This window comes from Nerophis lumbriciformis, linkage group LG05 (assembly GCF_033978685.3).
Source record: "Nerophis lumbriciformis linkage group LG05, RoL_Nlum_v2.1, whole genome shotgun sequence".
NCBI classification, from domain to species: domain Eukaryota; kingdom Metazoa; phylum Chordata; class Actinopteri; order Syngnathiformes; family Syngnathidae; genus Nerophis; species Nerophis lumbriciformis.
This window is the reverse complement of record NC_084552.2, coordinates 45,842,833-45,860,873: the sequence shown is the minus strand read 5'-3', so window position 1 is coordinate 45,860,873 and position 18,041 is coordinate 45,842,833. Positions and strand designations below refer to the sequence as shown.

The 18,041-nt window shown below is 39.8% G+C and overlaps 1 protein-coding gene across 6 annotated transcripts in view; it reads right to left on the bottom strand.

Annotated features, from left to right (window-relative positions):
- Positions 1–203: 203 nt before the first annotated feature.
- The window catches only part of map4k2 (mitogen-activated protein kinase kinase kinase kinase 2), a 41,722-nt gene continuing 23,884 nt past the window's right edge, over positions 204–18,041 (bottom strand). The window contains exons 14-32 of one of the 6 annotated variants that reach the window (XM_072913251.1): positions 13,539–13,597; positions 13,411–13,463; positions 13,066–13,104; positions 12,702–12,735; positions 11,979–12,135; positions 11,750–11,910; positions 11,552–11,593; positions 11,291–11,375; positions 10,098–10,153; positions 9,976–10,036; positions 9,780–9,903; positions 6,077–6,135; positions 5,892–5,995; positions 5,632–5,809; positions 5,494–5,562; positions 5,330–5,416; positions 4,979–5,049; positions 4,848–4,903; positions 204–1,580 (exon numbers count right to left, since the gene is read on the bottom strand). In XM_072913251.1, coding sequence (XP_072769352.1) covers positions 1,493–1,580; positions 4,848–4,903; positions 4,979–5,049; positions 5,330–5,416; positions 5,494–5,562; positions 5,632–5,809; positions 5,892–5,995; positions 6,077–6,135; positions 9,780–9,903; positions 9,976–10,036; positions 10,098–10,153; positions 11,291–11,375; positions 11,552–11,593; positions 11,750–11,910; positions 11,979–12,135; positions 12,702–12,735; positions 13,066–13,104; positions 13,411–13,463; positions 13,539–13,597 — 1,583 coding nt within the window. In that variant the 3' untranslated portion in view covers positions 204–1,492. Of the gene's footprint in view, positions 1,581–4,847; positions 4,904–4,978; positions 5,050–5,329; positions 5,417–5,493; positions 5,563–5,631; positions 5,810–5,891; positions 5,996–6,076; positions 6,136–9,779; positions 9,904–9,975; positions 10,037–10,097; positions 10,178–11,290; positions 11,376–11,551; positions 11,594–11,749; positions 11,911–11,978; positions 12,136–12,701; positions 12,736–13,065; positions 13,105–13,410; positions 13,464–13,538; positions 13,598–18,041 lie in introns of all 6 variants that reach the window. The other 5 variants (XM_061960036.2, XM_061960038.2, XM_061960037.2 and 2 more) reach the window with 5 other exon arrangements.

Sequence of the window (18,041 nt, the reverse complement as noted above, 5' to 3'; positions counted from 1 at the left end):
TTAAATGTAACTTATATATTGGGTTTCACAATGCAAAGCGCTTTGAGTCACTTGAGAAAAAGCGCTATATAAATGTAATTTACTTCAGTTCACATTCTGCAGTGATTGAATCTGCTGTACGATATTATTACATATAGTTCAACTAGTTACGGACCACAGCGTGCACCCCCACACACAGGGCACAAAAAACATAAAATCATGGCTTGCTAAACTATTTTTTTTATTTGAGATTAATCACAGTATTTGGTTATAGGTCCAACAGTATTAATCCTCATTGTAATATTAAGATATTTAATCATACATGAATGCAGTATATCAGCATATCTAAATCTTCTAAAAAAAACAGTTCACATTTACAAATCCTCTCTTACACTTTGAGAGCATACAGTGTAAAACCATTATGAACACCAAATGTATTTATTTCTTATACAGTTACTTCAAAAACAAAAGCTATATGTCTTTCAAGTATCTCTGGGGGATAGGTGGGCCTTAACTGTACAGTGCACATTGCATAAATAATATAAATATGATACAAAACAAATTTAATGTAGTGTGAATGACATTACATAGGTCAAAAAGAAGATTCCCTTTTCAATTTCTTTCGTGAGTCCAGTCGGGAAAAAATCTATGAGAAAGGGTCTGCTTGTCGAGAGGAAGTATGTTTGGCTATTGGCATTACATCGTCTCTTTGACAGTCTAATAAAATGACACCATTATTTGGGGATTTTGAGTCATAATCACGGTGACAACACTTGGCCTCATTCAATCTGGTATGACAGTAATTGCATAATTGTTGTGATGGATCTCATCGTCTCTCATAGCGTCAACAGGCAGTGTACTCAAATTCAATTACAGCTACAGTGTCACGGCTGGTTACAGCCTTTTATGTTGGGTTTTGTTAGTGTTCTCCCGTGTTTTGCGTTAGTTCCTGTCCTGTGCCTTTATTTTGGCGGCTTTTCCGGTTTTGTTGGTGTTGTCCCATGGCTGCTTCACCACTGTCCCAGATAATTTTTCCTCATTTGTTTTCTGTTTGCGATCAAGACGATTCAAGTTGATCCTTTTTCTACTTTCGTTGTTGGGACATTCTTGATGTTGTTGTTATCTGTACTGGTGACTATTGACGATCCTTTGATGCCAAGCTCTTGTACACTCAAAATTTGTGGATGCCATCTACTCCACAATTTGGCTGGGAAATTGAATTTAAAAATAGCTTTTTTCCCTGTTTGTTAATTAAACTCAGAGTTTTTAAAGTCTTCCAGTACAATATACAGTAAGCCCATATGCTGTTGGCAATCACGGTGTGTGTGTGTGTGTGTGTGTGTGTGTGTTCCCTTTAGTTTCTATTTAAACTGGTGCAAAGCACTTTGTGTTGCTTCTATGAAAAGTGCTGTAGAAATAAAGTAATAATTATATTTTGATATGTTTCACATAAAATCCAAAATCGCCCTCATTTTTCTTGCTGGGATTTGGAAGGACAATCTCATCCATGCTGTCAAACGCTGCTCTCATGGCCTGTCAGAATGTAGACGTTGCTAAGGGCTGATGGGTCGTCGGTCGGTGTGCTCTGGAGAATGATGTCTCTAGAAAGTTGAAATCATATTAATAATACATTTGTAGAGCATTGTCATTCAAAATACTGTGTATAGATGTTTAAAAATAATGTAAACACAGTATAGGCATCAAATGAAAGAGTAAACAAGTGGGTTTAGTGTGGCCTCAACAACTTCCAAACAGAATGTTTGTCTGACATCTGTCTTGGTTTTCATTGCAGGTGTCTTTTTCCCTTCCGATACGATAGCGATATTGCAGCCTTAAATATCGTCCGATACCGATATCAATCCAATACGATATCAGCACAAATCATATATACTCGTATTACTTATTTTATTTAAACAAGTCAAATTTAAGGAACTTCCGGCATGGTCGGTGCAGGACGTGCTTAGCGGGGGCTCTGTAGAAAGGTGACGTTTTTTTATATCTTATTGGCACGTTTACTATAACTCCATACTTTTTACTGGCCTGTCGTGTGCAGCTATTTTTTGTGGACTGCGCCGGTGATTTCCGCAATGTCTGGACGAAGGAAATCTGACAACCCTGGCCGCTCCAAACCTCGTGCATCTCCAAATCCAGATATCATGGAGAAGTCGGTCTTTGACTCTTTAAAAACCTAACAACCACACGTGCGTCATTGCATCTAAATATACGATTACTTTTAAATGAGGATTTTTTGGATTTTGTTTCGCGTCAAATAGATTTTTTTGTGCTCTTGAACATGGGATGTTGGACTTTGGGGGGCGCTGAAGTCATACATTAAGTGGGAGACTAGTTTGACACAATGCATAACTGTTATAACTTGTACTCTACCTATCAAAACACATATACTTATAAGGAAAGGCTCTGGCTACAGGCAGAACTTGATATCCTCACGACAGACTGTGCTACGGAAAAAATACTCAGTTCAAGATCTCAGTTTTATGAACATGGCGATAAAGCTGGTATTAACTATTGGCTCATCTACTACGCCAGAAATCAGCATCTCATTATCATCCGCAAATTCAGTTTGATTCATGTATAGTAGTTAAGGATGATCTTGAGATCATTAATGTATTTAGGAATTTCTATGCGTCCCTCTACTCCAGTGTTTTTCAACCTTTTTTGAGCCAAGGCAAATTTTTTGCGTTGAAAAAATCCGGAGGCACACCACCAGCAGAAATCATTAAAAAACGAAACTCAGTTGACAGTAAAAAGTCGTTATCGCAATTGTTGGATATGACTTTAAACCATAACCAAGCATGCATCACTATAGCTCTTGTCTCAGAGTAGGTGTACTGTCACCACCTATCACATCCCGCCGTGACTTATTTTGACTTTTTTGCTGTTTTCCTGTGTGTAGTGTTTTAGTTCTTGTCTTGCGCTCCTATTTTGGTGTCTTTTTTTCTTTTTTTGGAATTTTCCTGTAGCAGTTTCATGTCTTCCTTTGAGCGATATTTCCCACATCTACTTTGTTTTAGCAACCAATAATATTTCAGTTGTTTTTATCCTTTGTGGGTACATCTTGGATTGTCATGTCATGTTCGGATGTACATTGGGACGCCGTCTTTGCTCCACGGTAAGTCTTTGCTGTCGTCCAGCATTCTGTTTTTGTTTACTTTGTAGCCAGTTCTTTTTTAGTTTCGTTCTGCATAGCCTTCCCTAAGCTTCAATGCCTTTTCTTAGGGGCACTCACCTTTTGTTTATTTTTGGTTTAAGCATTAGATACCTTTTGACCTGTACACTCAGCATCAAGGGTTCGAATTGGGGGTTAAAGCACCAAAAATGATTCCCGGGCACGGCCACCGCTGCTGCTCACTGCTCCCCTCACCTCCCAGGGGGTGATCAAGGGTGATGGGTCAAATGCAGAGAATAATTTCACCACACTTAGTGTGTGTGTGACAATCATGGGTACTTTAACTTTTTTTTAAACGCTGCCTCCCGCTGTTTCCGACATCTACAAAGCAATTAGCTACCGGCTGCCACCTACTGATCTGGAAGACTACTATTACACGGTTACTCTGCCGAGCTCTAGACAGCACCGACACTCAAAAGCAACACATAATTTGCAGATTATAATTACTGGTTTGCAAAAAATATTTTTAACCCAAATAGGTGAAATTAGATAATCTTCTGCGGCACACCAGACTATCTCACGGCACACTTGAAGTGTTTTTTCTGGTGAGAAACCATAACACTTAACTTGTCATGATTTAGCTTGTTACCTTCTTTTGATGCTAATAAACAATGGTAACTAGAGAGGGATTTAGTGTTATTGGAACTGGTGCTGTGTTACAAAACTTTAATTGCAAACTAAGAAGGCATTTTTGTAAAGGTGGGCAGTATGCCTCATGATTGAATTGCATCAACACATGACGCAAGGTTCGACTTTTTTTTTTAGGCGTACATCGCGCTATACAATAAGATTTGGAGGGGGATGACTGTGCTCGCCTTAATGCAGCAGCATACACACATTGTAGATGGAATAGAGCAAAAGTACAGAACCATAGAAATACCTAATAAATTAGGAACATGGAAGAAAAGAAGATGTATGACAACCAGTGTTTAACTACTTTCACTACTACGGGGGAATAATGAACAACAATTAATTGAGGTGATAATCATGTAATCCCACAATAGCCTGTCTGTAGACAAGGAGAGATACAGCCACCAAAGCACATGCATTTACTGTATTAATTAATTAATTTTCTAAAGCAATTAGCATAACACTGGTGACAATACAACAGAAACCCATCAAAGTTGGATCTTGACGAATTGTCAGGTGGCTATAGGTGTGAGTCGTTACCTTGGGAAACTATAGGGAAAACTAGAGAAGAATCCAGTAACAAAATAACATGCACAATACGGTGGAAAAAAGAACAAAACAGGAACGTGGCGTGACAATACGTTAAAGGAAACTATATGTAGCATTAACTTCAATATGGTGATCAAACAGGTTTTGTGCCTCTAAGTGGATTTTGATTAGATGGAAACAGGCCCAAATGGATTTTTTGGTGCAAAAGATTGCCGACCCCTGGTCTAGCCAAACATTCAGGGGTAATATGGCGCTTACTGGCTGCCCTCTGTAGTTTTGTACAGAGCAAATTTGTCTTGCACAATTTTTTTTTCGGTATTAAGCGTACCCTTAAGAATGAATTAATAATGAAAACCAAGATACAGTATCACTGTACAAGGTGTTAAGAGCTTGTTGTTCAGGGATACAAACTGAAATCTGTCTGAAAAGTAGGTTTCAAGTCTGCTAAGTAAAACAAACCTAAAATCAAAGTCAAACCAACAAAGTTACTAAATTTGCATACCTGTTAGTTCCCAAAACTCGGAATACTCGACTCTCGTCTGTAATCTCTTGGGTGACCTGCAAATAAATGTCCAGTGAAATGGATCAGTTGAAGGATTTGCACTCTTGCGTTAATCTTAAAATGTAATTTACCTCATTAGAGTGAAAACTCTTCCCTTTAAGGCCGTGCTTCCAGAAAGCTAATACACTGTCCTGCAAGCAAACTGCCACAAACAAAATAAATGTAAATCAAAAAGGTAGTAAGTAAGTAAGTAAGTAAGGGTGCGTTTGCGTGTTTGCTTAAAATAAACTCTAGTCAGTTTGCTTTGCTAGTAAGATTTATTTGGTTAAAAGTGATCGTGAACCGAGAACAACTTAAGGATTAGTCTTGGTCCACTTGCTAATGGAGTCTATGACTCATCTTTTTTTAAGTATTTGATCCAGACTACAAGCGTGAACACACCCTTAGTAGTTTATTTTAAGTGATCGTGATGTTGCTGTTACCGAGTGTCTCAATGGGGAAGTCAAAGACCATTTCAGCAGCAAACTCTTCGGAAGGAAGACCCTGCAGGTTGACAATCTTCACGCTTTCTGTCGCATCAAAGACCACAGTTAGCACATTAGCATCATTCCGAAGCTTTGCTGTCACTTTGATGGACTTGACTTACTTTCTAATGCAATGAGAACAGTGTCTCTGTCCAACTGGCTGACCTGGACGGCCTTGACTTCACCATTTTCTGCAAAGAAACATTGTCAGGAAGTGAGTTCCAGCTCTATGAACAGGAAGTAAACCGGTGCTATCACACCTGGCTCTGAAATGGGCGTGCCATTCAGCTCGATGATATCAAACTTGAGTTTCTGGCTGGCGGATTGGTTCCCATTGGTGCAGCCTCTCACCCCGACACATAGCTGAGGAAACTCGTCGGTGACCAACACCAGCAGCTCAAATATTGGCAGAGAGTCCGGTAGCCTTGTGGTTATGTGCTACGAGCAGAGCACAGAAATCTAAATACTTTGAAAGCACCAATAAAGTTTTGTTTGTTTTTTTACATGCAACACCACAAACCTTTAGATGCATGAACTTCTGGAGGGGCTCATACCACAAAAGCAGAACAAGGCCAGATGGAACCGCTCCGCACAAAAAAGTACTGTCCGTGTAGGGGTTTCTAGCTAAAAGACACAACAAATTACGTGATTTGTCTAGTGACATTCGACACTTTAGAATAGAATCGACATCCTGCATGACCTTACCTACACTACATCTCCTGCAGCCTTTAGTGTCAGGGATCTTCACCGATAAGGAAAACTTTCTGTGGAGCAACACCCACAATACGGTGGGAAAAACAATGATTGATTTTGTAAGTTTACAACACAGCTGTCCACATTTGTATTTCAAAATACGGGAAATTTCCCAAGAAAATGGCTCAAAATAAGGTATTTTTTTTCATCACAAATTACCATTAAATACATTAAATAAATAAAACAAGCTCTCAATGGGACTTTAGCCATTGTACCCTGTATTACAACTAGGGTTGTCCAAAATGCCGAGTTAACTCATGTGATCAATCACAAAAAATGATTGCATTAATCACACACATGTATGTAGAGTTATCACACAATTTATGCTTGCTCTTTAACCTGAAAGGCGACATGGGTCAGTGATCAGGTGAATGCATATGTCAGTGTAAAGATGAGTGAGTAGAATCTGACAGGTGTACTTACTGACAAATTTCACTTCAAAATACACCCTGACTGGACTTTAGATAAAACTATTCGCAAGTTTTGAGCAAATGAAATGACGTAATACATTTATAAAAATAGATATTTTACAATTTATTTATGGCGCAGTGGGAGAATGGCTGTGCGCGACCCGAGGGTCCCTGGTTCAATCCCCACCTAGTACCAACCTCGTCATGTCCGTTGTGTCCTGAGCAAGACACTTCACCCTTGCTCCTGATGGGTGCTGGTTAGCGCCTTGCATGGCAGCTCCCTCCATCAGTGTGTGAATGTGTGTGTGAATGGGTAAATGTGGAAGTAGTGTCAAAGCGCTTTGAGTACCTTGAAGGTAGAAAAGCGCTATACAAGTACAACCCATTTATCATTTATTTATATGGCCCTGAATCACGAGTGCCTCAAAGGGCTTCACAAACCACAACGACATCCCCTGATCTGAACCCAAATCCGAGCAAAGAAAAACTCCAAAAGCCCGAACTGGGAAAAAGACGAAACCTTTAAAGGGGGCTGCAGCTGTGCTCTCCACCCCTTCCTGGGTGACTGGCTGCAATGGATGCCAAGTGGGTACACTTATTGAATTATTATAATAATGTGAGAGTCCGGTAAATCAGGAAGTCAGCACAGGGTCGTAGGGGGAACTTCTTGCATGTAGACAAGTCGACAACTAAATGTTCCTGTATTACATTCCGACAATAAAATTGCATTTGTGTCAAAATATTGGGACTTTTTGAAGTTAATTTAAATTATGCAAACGACCAGTGATGGGCAAGCTACTTGGAAATTGTTGTAAACTAAGCTACAAGTTACTCTCGATTAACTGTAGCTAAGCTACAGGGGAAACTATCCCCGGAGAATTGTAGCTACAAGGCAAAGGTAGCTTGCTACATCAAAGCTGCATTTTTAATGGCATTTACTGTATAACTATGGGCCCACATGTATAATATCAAAGTTAATGTAACTGAGAGTGTACAAATGGACCCAATAAGGGTCTGTCATAATTTTGCTTCCCGGTTTGGATGACCCGCCTTATCTTTCCTCTGATTGGCCAGTTCGTAATGTTGCGCTCTAAACTTAGCCAATTGTGACTCATCATACGAACACCAACCAATCATCATGGATTTTCTCCGTATGTGACCTGGGTGTTGTCATTCACCCAGGTCATTGTATTTTCTCCGTATGGAGAAAATACAATGATTTGCAGTCCATTTTCTCTCTTTGTAGCTTGTGGCTTTGATGTAAGCTACCTCGCTTCATGGGTCTAAAAGTAGCTAAACTACAGGAAAAGCTACTTACCGTATTCAAAAAGCAGCTAAGCTGCCGCCAAGCTACTAACCACTACTACTAACCACAGCACCATTCACTCAGACATACAATAGATTGTTAGCATGACTGATGCAATATATGTTATAAGGCTTCTCCGTGAGAAAACCTGTTATATTGTGTAAATGAATATAAAAACACAATGCTGGGCTCTTTCACAGCACTTATGGAGGAGAGTTTATACCAAAGACTATAAAAATGGGACCCATTACCTCCCTGCTTGGCACTGAGCATCAAGGGTTGGAATAAGGGCTTAAATCACCAAAAATGATTACTGGGCGCGGCACCGCTGCTCCCCACTGCTCCCCTCACCTCCCAGGGGGTGAACAAGGGGATGGGTCAAATGCAGAGGACAAATTTCACCACACCTAGTGTGTGTGTGACAATCATTGGTACTTTAACTTAACTTAGAGATTAAAAACTGGGAAGACGCCAAAAGAGAAGGACAAAAGACAGGATTTCCGGGCAAAAATAAGAATGTTAACTTGTTTGGTGAGGGCTGTCCCGATATCCCCGAAAATGTATTCCATTATTTTTAAAATAAAGGGGACCACAAAAAAATGTAATTTTTGGTTTCATTTTAACAAAAAAATATAATGACACATTAAACATATGGTTCTTATTGCACTCAAAGAACAATTTTAGAAGATTACCGGTAAAATAAAAATGTAAAGGCATTAAACACAGTGGGCTTTTGTGGTTGCACTCAAAGAACAATTTACAATTTTATATATTACATGTAGACAGCCATAATCTATGATTGGGTAGGAATAGAAGAAAATCAAAAGCTTTACAGGCATTATTCTTTATGATTTATGGTTGCCACTCTTAGTCTGTGCTTTAAGACAAATACAATCATTAGTAAATACTAAAAACAATACAATGGCTGAAACTACACAGATAAGACATGTAGCAGGTAAAACACACATTGTTAAAGATAAAACACAAATTGTAGCCATTTTTCAAAACAAAATTCAGTCATTTCACTTGCATTAGTTTGCGCTACGTGGGCGTTTTTAACTTTGCTAATATTTAGCGACAAGCCAAACAGCTGTACGCGTCTACATACCTGTATGGGCACAACAAGAGAGCTGAAACTAATTTTGCAGGTCTGGATGATTGTTATTTAAATGTTAACTTAAGTTTGAAGCGCAGGTGGTCAGACTGTCTTGCCAACTTTGGCTAAGCATGTTTTAAAGCACAGCTTGCAGCGTGGCGCTTCCGTGTTTGATGTGTCACCTTGATCGATAGTTTTGAAGCCCAGATATCTCTATACTGTGCTTCACGCACCTTCTTTATTAACCAGTAGAAATGCCTTTATATGCCATTTTTCCTCTCCACACTGTTTCTCCTTGTGTGCTTGGTAAGTGTGCACGCTGACAGACTAAACATGCTCCTCAGCTCTGTACATCATGGCCGCATGCGGATGAAAAAAAAGTACTTGTATTTTTCAAAGGCAGTATAGTATCGTTTTCAATTTATTAGTACCGTGGTACTTTTAGTGCCGGTATACCGTACAACCCTCTTGATGGTTTACCCTTTTACTAAGATATGAACAAATGCTGACCATGAGTCCAACAACGACATCACTACTGTCAAATATTGAGGTGGAAACATTCTGCTCTGGGGATTTTTCTCTGACTAAAATTCCTCCTGAGATGTTTGCAACGCTGCTGGCAAACTCCAAGAAAAATCAGACCTCCACCAAGTACTAAATTACAATCAAATTATTTACCTAAATCAAATACAAATTTATGTGCTTCAAGGATTTTAACACTGGCTAATAAGCATATTTGCATCGTGTGTGGCGACTGCTGTGACATACTATCGGCCTTTTTAAATCCTAGCACACAATTTGGAGTTCAAAGTACGGAAAAACATAACGACTGCTTGGTCCTACCTGGTGCCGATCCTCTCTGTGAAACGACTTGTGCCGAGCGACAGACTGCTGTGTTTCTTCTGCAAGTGTCCCTTCTGCTCGAAGAGAGCGGTCAGACTGTGGGAATAAAGCTGAGACGACTTCCCTGCCGGATAAAATCAAGGTGTGAGTGTTGCCTGGAACAGTTTTTATGACGTTAAACATACTTAAAAGCTACCTGATACGGACATCAGCACGTTGTTCATAGCGTACAACCACGTGCATCTCTGAGGGAGCAACTGTGGGACGATTATAGTTATCATCATGAATATTCCATAGTTGGAAGACTTATTTCCTTACCTTCTCTAGCGTATCCTCATGAAGTTCATTCAGGTTGAGTGTATAGATCCCCTCCTCTGTGCCAAGAATAAGGTACTGATCTGATTGAGACATATTTCATCAATCAAATGTCTAAACTTTTTTTTAAATAAATATGAAATACTCACAAAAAGCTATGGATATTGGGCTTTCAAGTGAAATTTCAGGATGAACTAGAGATGGGATTTTCTCTTTTCAAAAAGCCATTCAAAAGATTGGCTCGTAATTATTGTTCTTTTTTTTAAACATTTTTTTTGTTATCAAACAAGCAATCATTGGTAGTCATAGGATAAAATTTACACCAATATTACTTTAATGGTGGGATTCATTCTAAAATATTGAAGATCATTTTATTTTTGTTGTGTTTTTATTGTAATAATTCCATCAGTGGTGTCATATTGCCTTCCTTTGACAGTACTATTACTAAATTACTTAATTGTCCCTCTCTCACTTAAAACATTTTGTAGCACAAGATCATTTAAAAAAACACAGAAAACAATACACAAAAAATAAGAAAATAATAACATAAAAAGTTTTTTTTTTGGCCAATAGGGGAGACCAAACCAATGAGAACGAGCTGTTCTGTATCGTGGCCACTGATTGGCTCAGCCTCAGCAAGCTTTACTATATTGGATTAAAAGAGTGTAAAGGTAACTAAAGGGTGTCTTAGCGGAAATTCATTTATCGCGGTTATGTCAGGAACTAATAAAATTTGAAACCTGGAAATGCACATGTCCAACTGTTGAATGTTTGTTTACTTGTTGCACAACTTGTTTTCTAACAAGGGGCTGAACAGGTGTGTGATCCATGAATGGACCAATACATTTCCTGCTGCTTAAAATTGGTATTTGAACAGTTCTCTTCATCATGCAGTTCACATTTTGACTTCAGGGGATGAAGAAGACACCTAACAGTTAATTATTGTGAAAGTTCAAACAGAATGTCTTCCACTGAGCTTTTAGTATCACATGGTTGAAAAATAGTTACACAAAAGTCTGGAAAAAAAAAAAAAAGTCACCTGAATTTAGCCGTTCAGCTTTTTGTTAGAGAACGGTAAGTACAAAAAGGAGTTAAACATTAAACAGTTAGACATTCAAAATTCACCTGTAAAAGTGCATTTGAGGTTCACCCTGAAAGCAAAATATCCCAAACTTTTTGTGAGTAGTGTATTTTACCTCTCGTTTTGGGGAAAATCCAGGTGACAGCAGAGTGGATTTTGAGAGGGCAGCCATTGAAGACTTTGGAGAAGCAGGCCCCCATCTACATCACAGACAAAGAAGCTGACCTCATTGTTTCAATATATTCTACTCAAATTGACATATTTGCATTGAGATATCTGTGACTATGTCAACATCTGGCGACATTCTGTCATATGCAGACTGAGGAGGTGGAAGCAACTTTTGGGGGGATTCCATGCGGTTAGATTGGACACTTACATGGACTTGGGGGGTAGGAGGAAGTCCATGAAAATCAGCCCTCTAGAAATATCAAAAGGTTACAAAATAGGGTAGGATAAAACACAAATTAAAATAAAAACCTTACTTGGTTAAGATTCTTAAAAAGGTTACAAACAAACGATGTTAGCGCATGAGACAAACACAGAAAAACAACATTAGGGGAAAAAAATGGCTTACAGAGTCTTCAGTCTTCCTCAGCGTGCTCCATTCAGGCGAGAGCGGAGTCTCTTTTTTGGGGGAGCAGACAGTGCTGGCAGTCAAAGCGCCCCCCGCAGGCAGATATGGGTCACTGCAGTGCTGCCTGATGTCTTGTGTGGCCGAGCACCTTGCTAAAACTTCTGACAGGAAATGTTTTTCTCAATCCTATGCAGCTTTCAAGAGGAAAGGTGAGGTGGCGAAAAGCTACCAGATGAGCCGGTGGAGGCCGACGTGACAGAAGCATCCGGACCCAACGTACAGATCGGCCTCTGTGTCGCATCTCTGTCGCTTGTGTTGACGCTGAGAGAGCAAAAGGCTGGCAGGGAGGCTGTCGTCGGGCTGAATAAACCGCTTCTCTTCCCTCCCTGGAACATCATGAAACATTTAGAAAACAACAACAATGGAGTGACTGCAAGATGTTAGCAAAATACATAAGAAGACAACCTTTTTAAATGTAACTAAAGTAAGCACTGTACATATTTTAATAATCAGCAGTCATATTTTTAAGGATTGCATGTCAAATAAATACAAATTAAATTAATGCCCAAAATAATCTGTACATGCAATTATCTATGTGATGGATGATAACAATAGTAACTATTAGGGATGTTCCGATCAGGGTTTTATGCTGCCGATTCCGATACAATATAACATTTGCAGACACTCCAGACCTGTCCTGCTGTGTCTTTATTTTTTAAGCAACACCATCTGGCCCTCAAAGGTGTCTGTCGAGAACAATTCCGGCCCCTCAGAAAAATGCTGGACCTAGACTTTAGCCTGACTGTCAGGCTATCGTGACAACCACGCTCTGTAGTGCTTTATGCTTTATTATTGAAGGCAGAATGTCAGATAAGTTGGGATCTACTGTACTTCAATTAGCAGTGAAGGAGGCTTTTCTGTTTGTTTTTGTGTGCATGTAGTCAACACTCACATCAGCAGATGGCGCCCTCCTAATGGTTAAACTCCTGAAAGAAAAAAAGGCAAACTAACTAATTGGGTCAGAAGAAGTGACATAAGGGGATTAGGAATGACACACTTTAACCAGGGCAAAAACAATAAAAAGAAGAGTAGGACAACAAAAATACTAACACAAGAGACAAAAAGCAGACAAACTAGTGGGTTTGTGGTGGATCACAGCCAAAATCCAGATCATGAGTACGGCAGGATTTGAGAGGGATTGGGGTCTGGATTTACAGAAGGGGAGGGGGTAGGGGAACACAAAGCCACTGAGGAGGTCAGGGATGTTGAAGCTGATGTTTACAAAACAACATCATCATGGCATGGACATGGCCTACCTCAGCTGCAGAGCTTGCTCCACACATTCCAACAGGCTCCTGCAACAGGAAGACCTGCTGTTTATCCGACTACAGGCCTGGCGGCCCACAACAATGGCAGGGAAGGACCCGGGGGGTGGGGGGGAACATCTACTGGTCCTCTAAAACAGCTCATGATGCTGACATTTGCACTTTTATCCCATCTAAGAACACACACTCAATACTGAACCCCTCCCAGGCAGATTGGAGCCAATTAGCGGCCATTAGAATCCTCAATTCTTCGCTCAGTTCCCAGTGGCACACATTCTGTTTACAAATCTAAACTAAAGATTACTTTGGGTAAAAGAAAGACAAAAGAAGTCTTACGGTGAGTTGTCTTCATCTCCAGACAGACTCCAGTCGTCATCGTAGGAGCCCTGCTGGGAGGACGATATATTTGGCATTTTTGTTGCAGGTGTCAGCAAGCAGAGCAATTGGTTGTAAATGTCTGTTACCAAATCAGGGTAGGGTTCAGTGACTTTTCTCAGTGGGGGTCCAAATTTCACTTGGTCAACTACAAAATACAAAAATAACAGTCACATGCTGGTAACAAGTGCAGACGTTAAAGCATCACTAAGAAACAATGTCATGTGTCCAAGTTGGTCCACCAACATCATTGGCCCGCACAATTTATTACGTCAGCATGTCCCTGAAATGTCCTATTGTAGCTTTAAATGTGGTTTAGTAGCGTTTGGACCCGTCAAAAGCAGCTTCATTGATCGTTTGCTGCTGGGCCGAGTGTGACACAGCGTACAGTGAGCAGAACAGTACCAGCGTGTGTCACACACCACTGGCATGTCTTCTCTGGCGTCCCACATGTATGGGCCAACTGAGGGGCATTTGTCCTCCTTTGTGTCATGCAGATGACACCATTGAATATCGAGACAAGGACGCCACTCTTCAACACGTGATATGTTGTCACATCCGCTTGTTGGAGCTACATATTCCTTGAGAAACCCGCTTACAGGACACATTTTAGCACGCTTATTATGTTTTGTCAAGGGACACAATCCAATAAAAATTTAACTTTAGAGTAGAAAGTGTGCAGCTTGTATAGCAGTATAGATTATAATATCCACTGAAAATGAGTCAACGCACATCCATTGTCTAAATACTGGCAACGCGAGTTAGTTTACCTCACAGTGAACTGATAGTGTCCTTGGTGTGAATATTTAGTGTGAGAATTATTGTTATTTAGCACTGCCTTAATCCTTTTGGACATGAGGCAGCCGCACATTTCAATTGGGTTCAGGTGTGAAGGGGACATACTTGGACACTCCATCACCTGTTTGGGCTCCCTTTCACGTTGGAAAACTGCCATGCGGCCCAGTTTCTGCTTCACAATGTCACTGTACATGTTGAAATGTAATGAACCGAAGCTTCCTTGTGCCAGCAGCACTCGTGCAGCTCCAAACCATCGGCACCATGCTAGACTATACCAACAAATATCTTGCTACTCACTTATGTTGCCAGCTAGACAATAATGTATGTGTGTTGACTCATTTCAAGTGTATGGAAATCTATACTGCTGCACAAGCTGTACCCTGACTACTCTAAAGTATACCCAAGTTGACTTTCTATTAGGGATTTATGCTGCGGATTCCATTGAGTTAGATTAGCCAATACCGATACAGATACCGATCACATGTATTGCTTGGATTTACATGACGTCATGTCCGGCTCATTAAATATGCGTGGTGGTCAAGCCAGCGTCTGTTCTCACTGGATACTAGGCGCCATTTTGCCTTTCTCGAAGAAAAATGCCCTATGCATGCATTGTTTTCGACTGTAAAAACCGTTCAAATTGCGAAAATGGTAAACATTTCTTTAGAGTTTCTCGAGAGGTAATCAAGGAGGGCGGAATAGTACAAGATTTTATGAAACGACGACGAGAAAAGTAGCACGCACTCCAGTACAAGGGAGCAGAGTCGAAGAATGCGAGTTTGTGATCAGTGATCACTTCGATAAAGGTTTGTCTGATATACTTTCAACTTTTAGTATTTCCCATTTGTCTTGATATTATTTGCATTTTATCTTGTTTCGGATTTCTTAAAACGCATTTTTGCTACGAGTGTTTCATAAAGCTCCAACTTGGAGAGTCTAAATAAAAGAAAGCAAATGTGAGCAAAATCTAAATGTTTACCAAAGGCAACAATCACGAATGGTGTTTTCAGCACATACACAATGTTGAGAGCTGTAGTTAGTAAGCGGCGCGTGCAACAACAACAAAGCTACAAACATGGCGGTGGATGCGAAGGTAAATCATGAAATGCAACTTTACCCGAGCAAAAACAATGCATATTTATCCGGGAGAGTCTTGATACCATTTTCCCTGACCGAGCCACACACAAAGAAGTTGTGACCTTCATGCTTTTCCAAGTTTTCATCTGTTTTGTCGTGTAGAATGACGTTGGAGTGAAAGATAGTTTGATATATCTGGGAACTCGATCGATGGATAATCCTTGATATCAATTGATAAATCTTTTTTGATAACGTATATGGATAAATGTCATGTGACTGAATACAAGCAATTAACTGTAAATTGTTCATTTTATTTATTGTGAGGGCAGCACGGTGGAAGAGGGGTTAGTGCATCTGCCTCACAATACGAAGGTCCTGAGTAGTCTTGGGTTCAATCCCGGGCTCGGGATCTTTCTGTGTGGAGTTTGCATGTCCTCCCAGTGACTGCGTGGGTTCCCTCCGGGTACTCTGGCTTCTTCCCACCTCCAAAGACATGCACCTGGGGATAGGTTGATTGGCAATACTAAATTGGCCCTAGTGTGTGAATGTGAGTGTGAATGTTGTCTGTCTATCTGTGTTGGCCCTGCGATGAGGTGGCGACTTGTCCAAGGTGTACGCCGCCTTCCGCCCAATTGTAGCTGAGATAGGCTCCAGCATCCCCCGCGACCCCAAAGGGAATAAGCGGTAGAAAATGGATGGATGATGGATGAGTGCTATTAACAGTTTAACAATATCAACACAATATTTAAACTACTTCCTTGTTTTATTTTATTACATACAATTGAACAAAACAAAGTCAATAGTACACAATAACTAAAAGCAAAAACTATTATCTATATTTAAACTACTCTTTTAAGTGTTTTTTGCTCTCAAAGTTCTCTGGTGTCAAGGGAATTATTCAATGAGTTTGTAAACATTAACAAAAGAAGCAAAGAAAGATTACGAGGAAAATAAAAATATCAACCTTGTCACTCTATCAATCACATTCTGTTACTACTCTTGGTATCAACATCATCAATGTATGGATTGATACATCTAGTGACAATGCTGACACAGCAACAGTTGTTGTTATAGTATCCACTAATGTACTTTTTAATCTCCTGTTAGTATCTGCTTACTTTCTTCTGGGATGTGGTTTCACCTACATTTCCTAAAATGTACTAAGCACTTATTTCTTCTGTTGCTTCAAGCTAGTTTAGCGGTCAGTTTAGCTATTAGCATGCCGGCTCCTGGCTTGAGTAACATGTTCAGCTTCATTCTAATACTTGATAATGACACTTGATAATGATACTTAATAATACATTCAGTTTGTCATAATTCAGGTGATTTTTTTTATTAACTTTTATTAGTGTCCCCACATTGTGTCTGGATATTCAAAATTAGCTTCTCGATTATCAGTCGGGGATTAAAAATAAATACAGTGTCATCCAGAGGGGATCTGCGTTTGTGATCGACATTAAAACGCAATAATCTGCAATGATGATCACCAGAGGTGGGACCAAGTCATTGCTTTGCAAGTCACAAGTAAGTCTCAAGTCTTTACCCTCAAGTCTCGAGTCAAGTCCCGAGTCAAGACAGGGCAAGTCCGAGTCAAGTCCAAAGTCAAGACTGGAAAGTCTCAAGTCAAGTCCCAAGTCCTGCATTTTGAGTTTCGAGTCCTTTCAAGTCATTTAACCACAGACTAATATATTTACACAGATTGTGTATGCTTTTAAAACGCTGTATTTATTTATTAAAACAAGTGCATTTGAAATTGCAGGGAAAAAGATAGTGCTGACATTGCACTTCAAAATAGCACTATTAACTAGTCATTTTAAACATGTAACTCATTCCTTTACAGAATAAACACATTTGAAAAAAAAACAAGTGCAACTGTACTTATTTGCACAAAAGTGTTAACATTGTATTTCCATGGCATATTGCATTGTAACTAGTTCCACAGCAGTTTCTATCCTGTTCTTACCTTATCTCATTGATCTCATCTCATACTGTATGTGTGTTTATGTGTGCGTACACATGAAAAACATAACAAATATATGAACATAACAATGAACAGAGTTGTACTTTTTAGATGTCAGGACCCTATGCAATATGTACACATATTCTCAATATAGTATACATTTTAACTGACCTTTATTTGACTATGTTTGTCTTTTTGTAGGTGGCTAAAATACGCGGTGCTGCTGACTGCCGTCTAACGTTACGTTACTGTGTGTGATACATTGACTAACGTAACGTTATGTATAGGTACCTCATGAAACCCTGCTTAAAAAAAAATCACTTGACAAAAAGTATGAATAAGGTAGCAAACTGCAGTGGACGCAACAGATTGCCGTGTTTGCAATGACGTTATAACCATAGACATCTTATAAGTAGACGCAGCATTGGTTGCTGTGACGTGAGCAATTTGGCCGCCATCTTGAAGTGCTGATGAGGAGTCGGCGAGCAGCCGAAACTGACAGATGACAGGTAGAAAACAAAGATGGTGGTGTTCAGCGTTTTCCTGCTCAAATGAGCGGACTGTTGAAAATAGGAATCGGGGGATTACTTTTCACAAGTGAGATTTAACATTAACGTACTATTGGTTGTATTTTATGAAAATAATATTAGCACAGAGTTGAGAAGGATCAAAGATCTTCAATATTTGTATGTGAAAATCACAAAGAAATCTTCTGGGGGAGGATGACGCCCCTACAGGGGTTTGGTTTACAAACTTT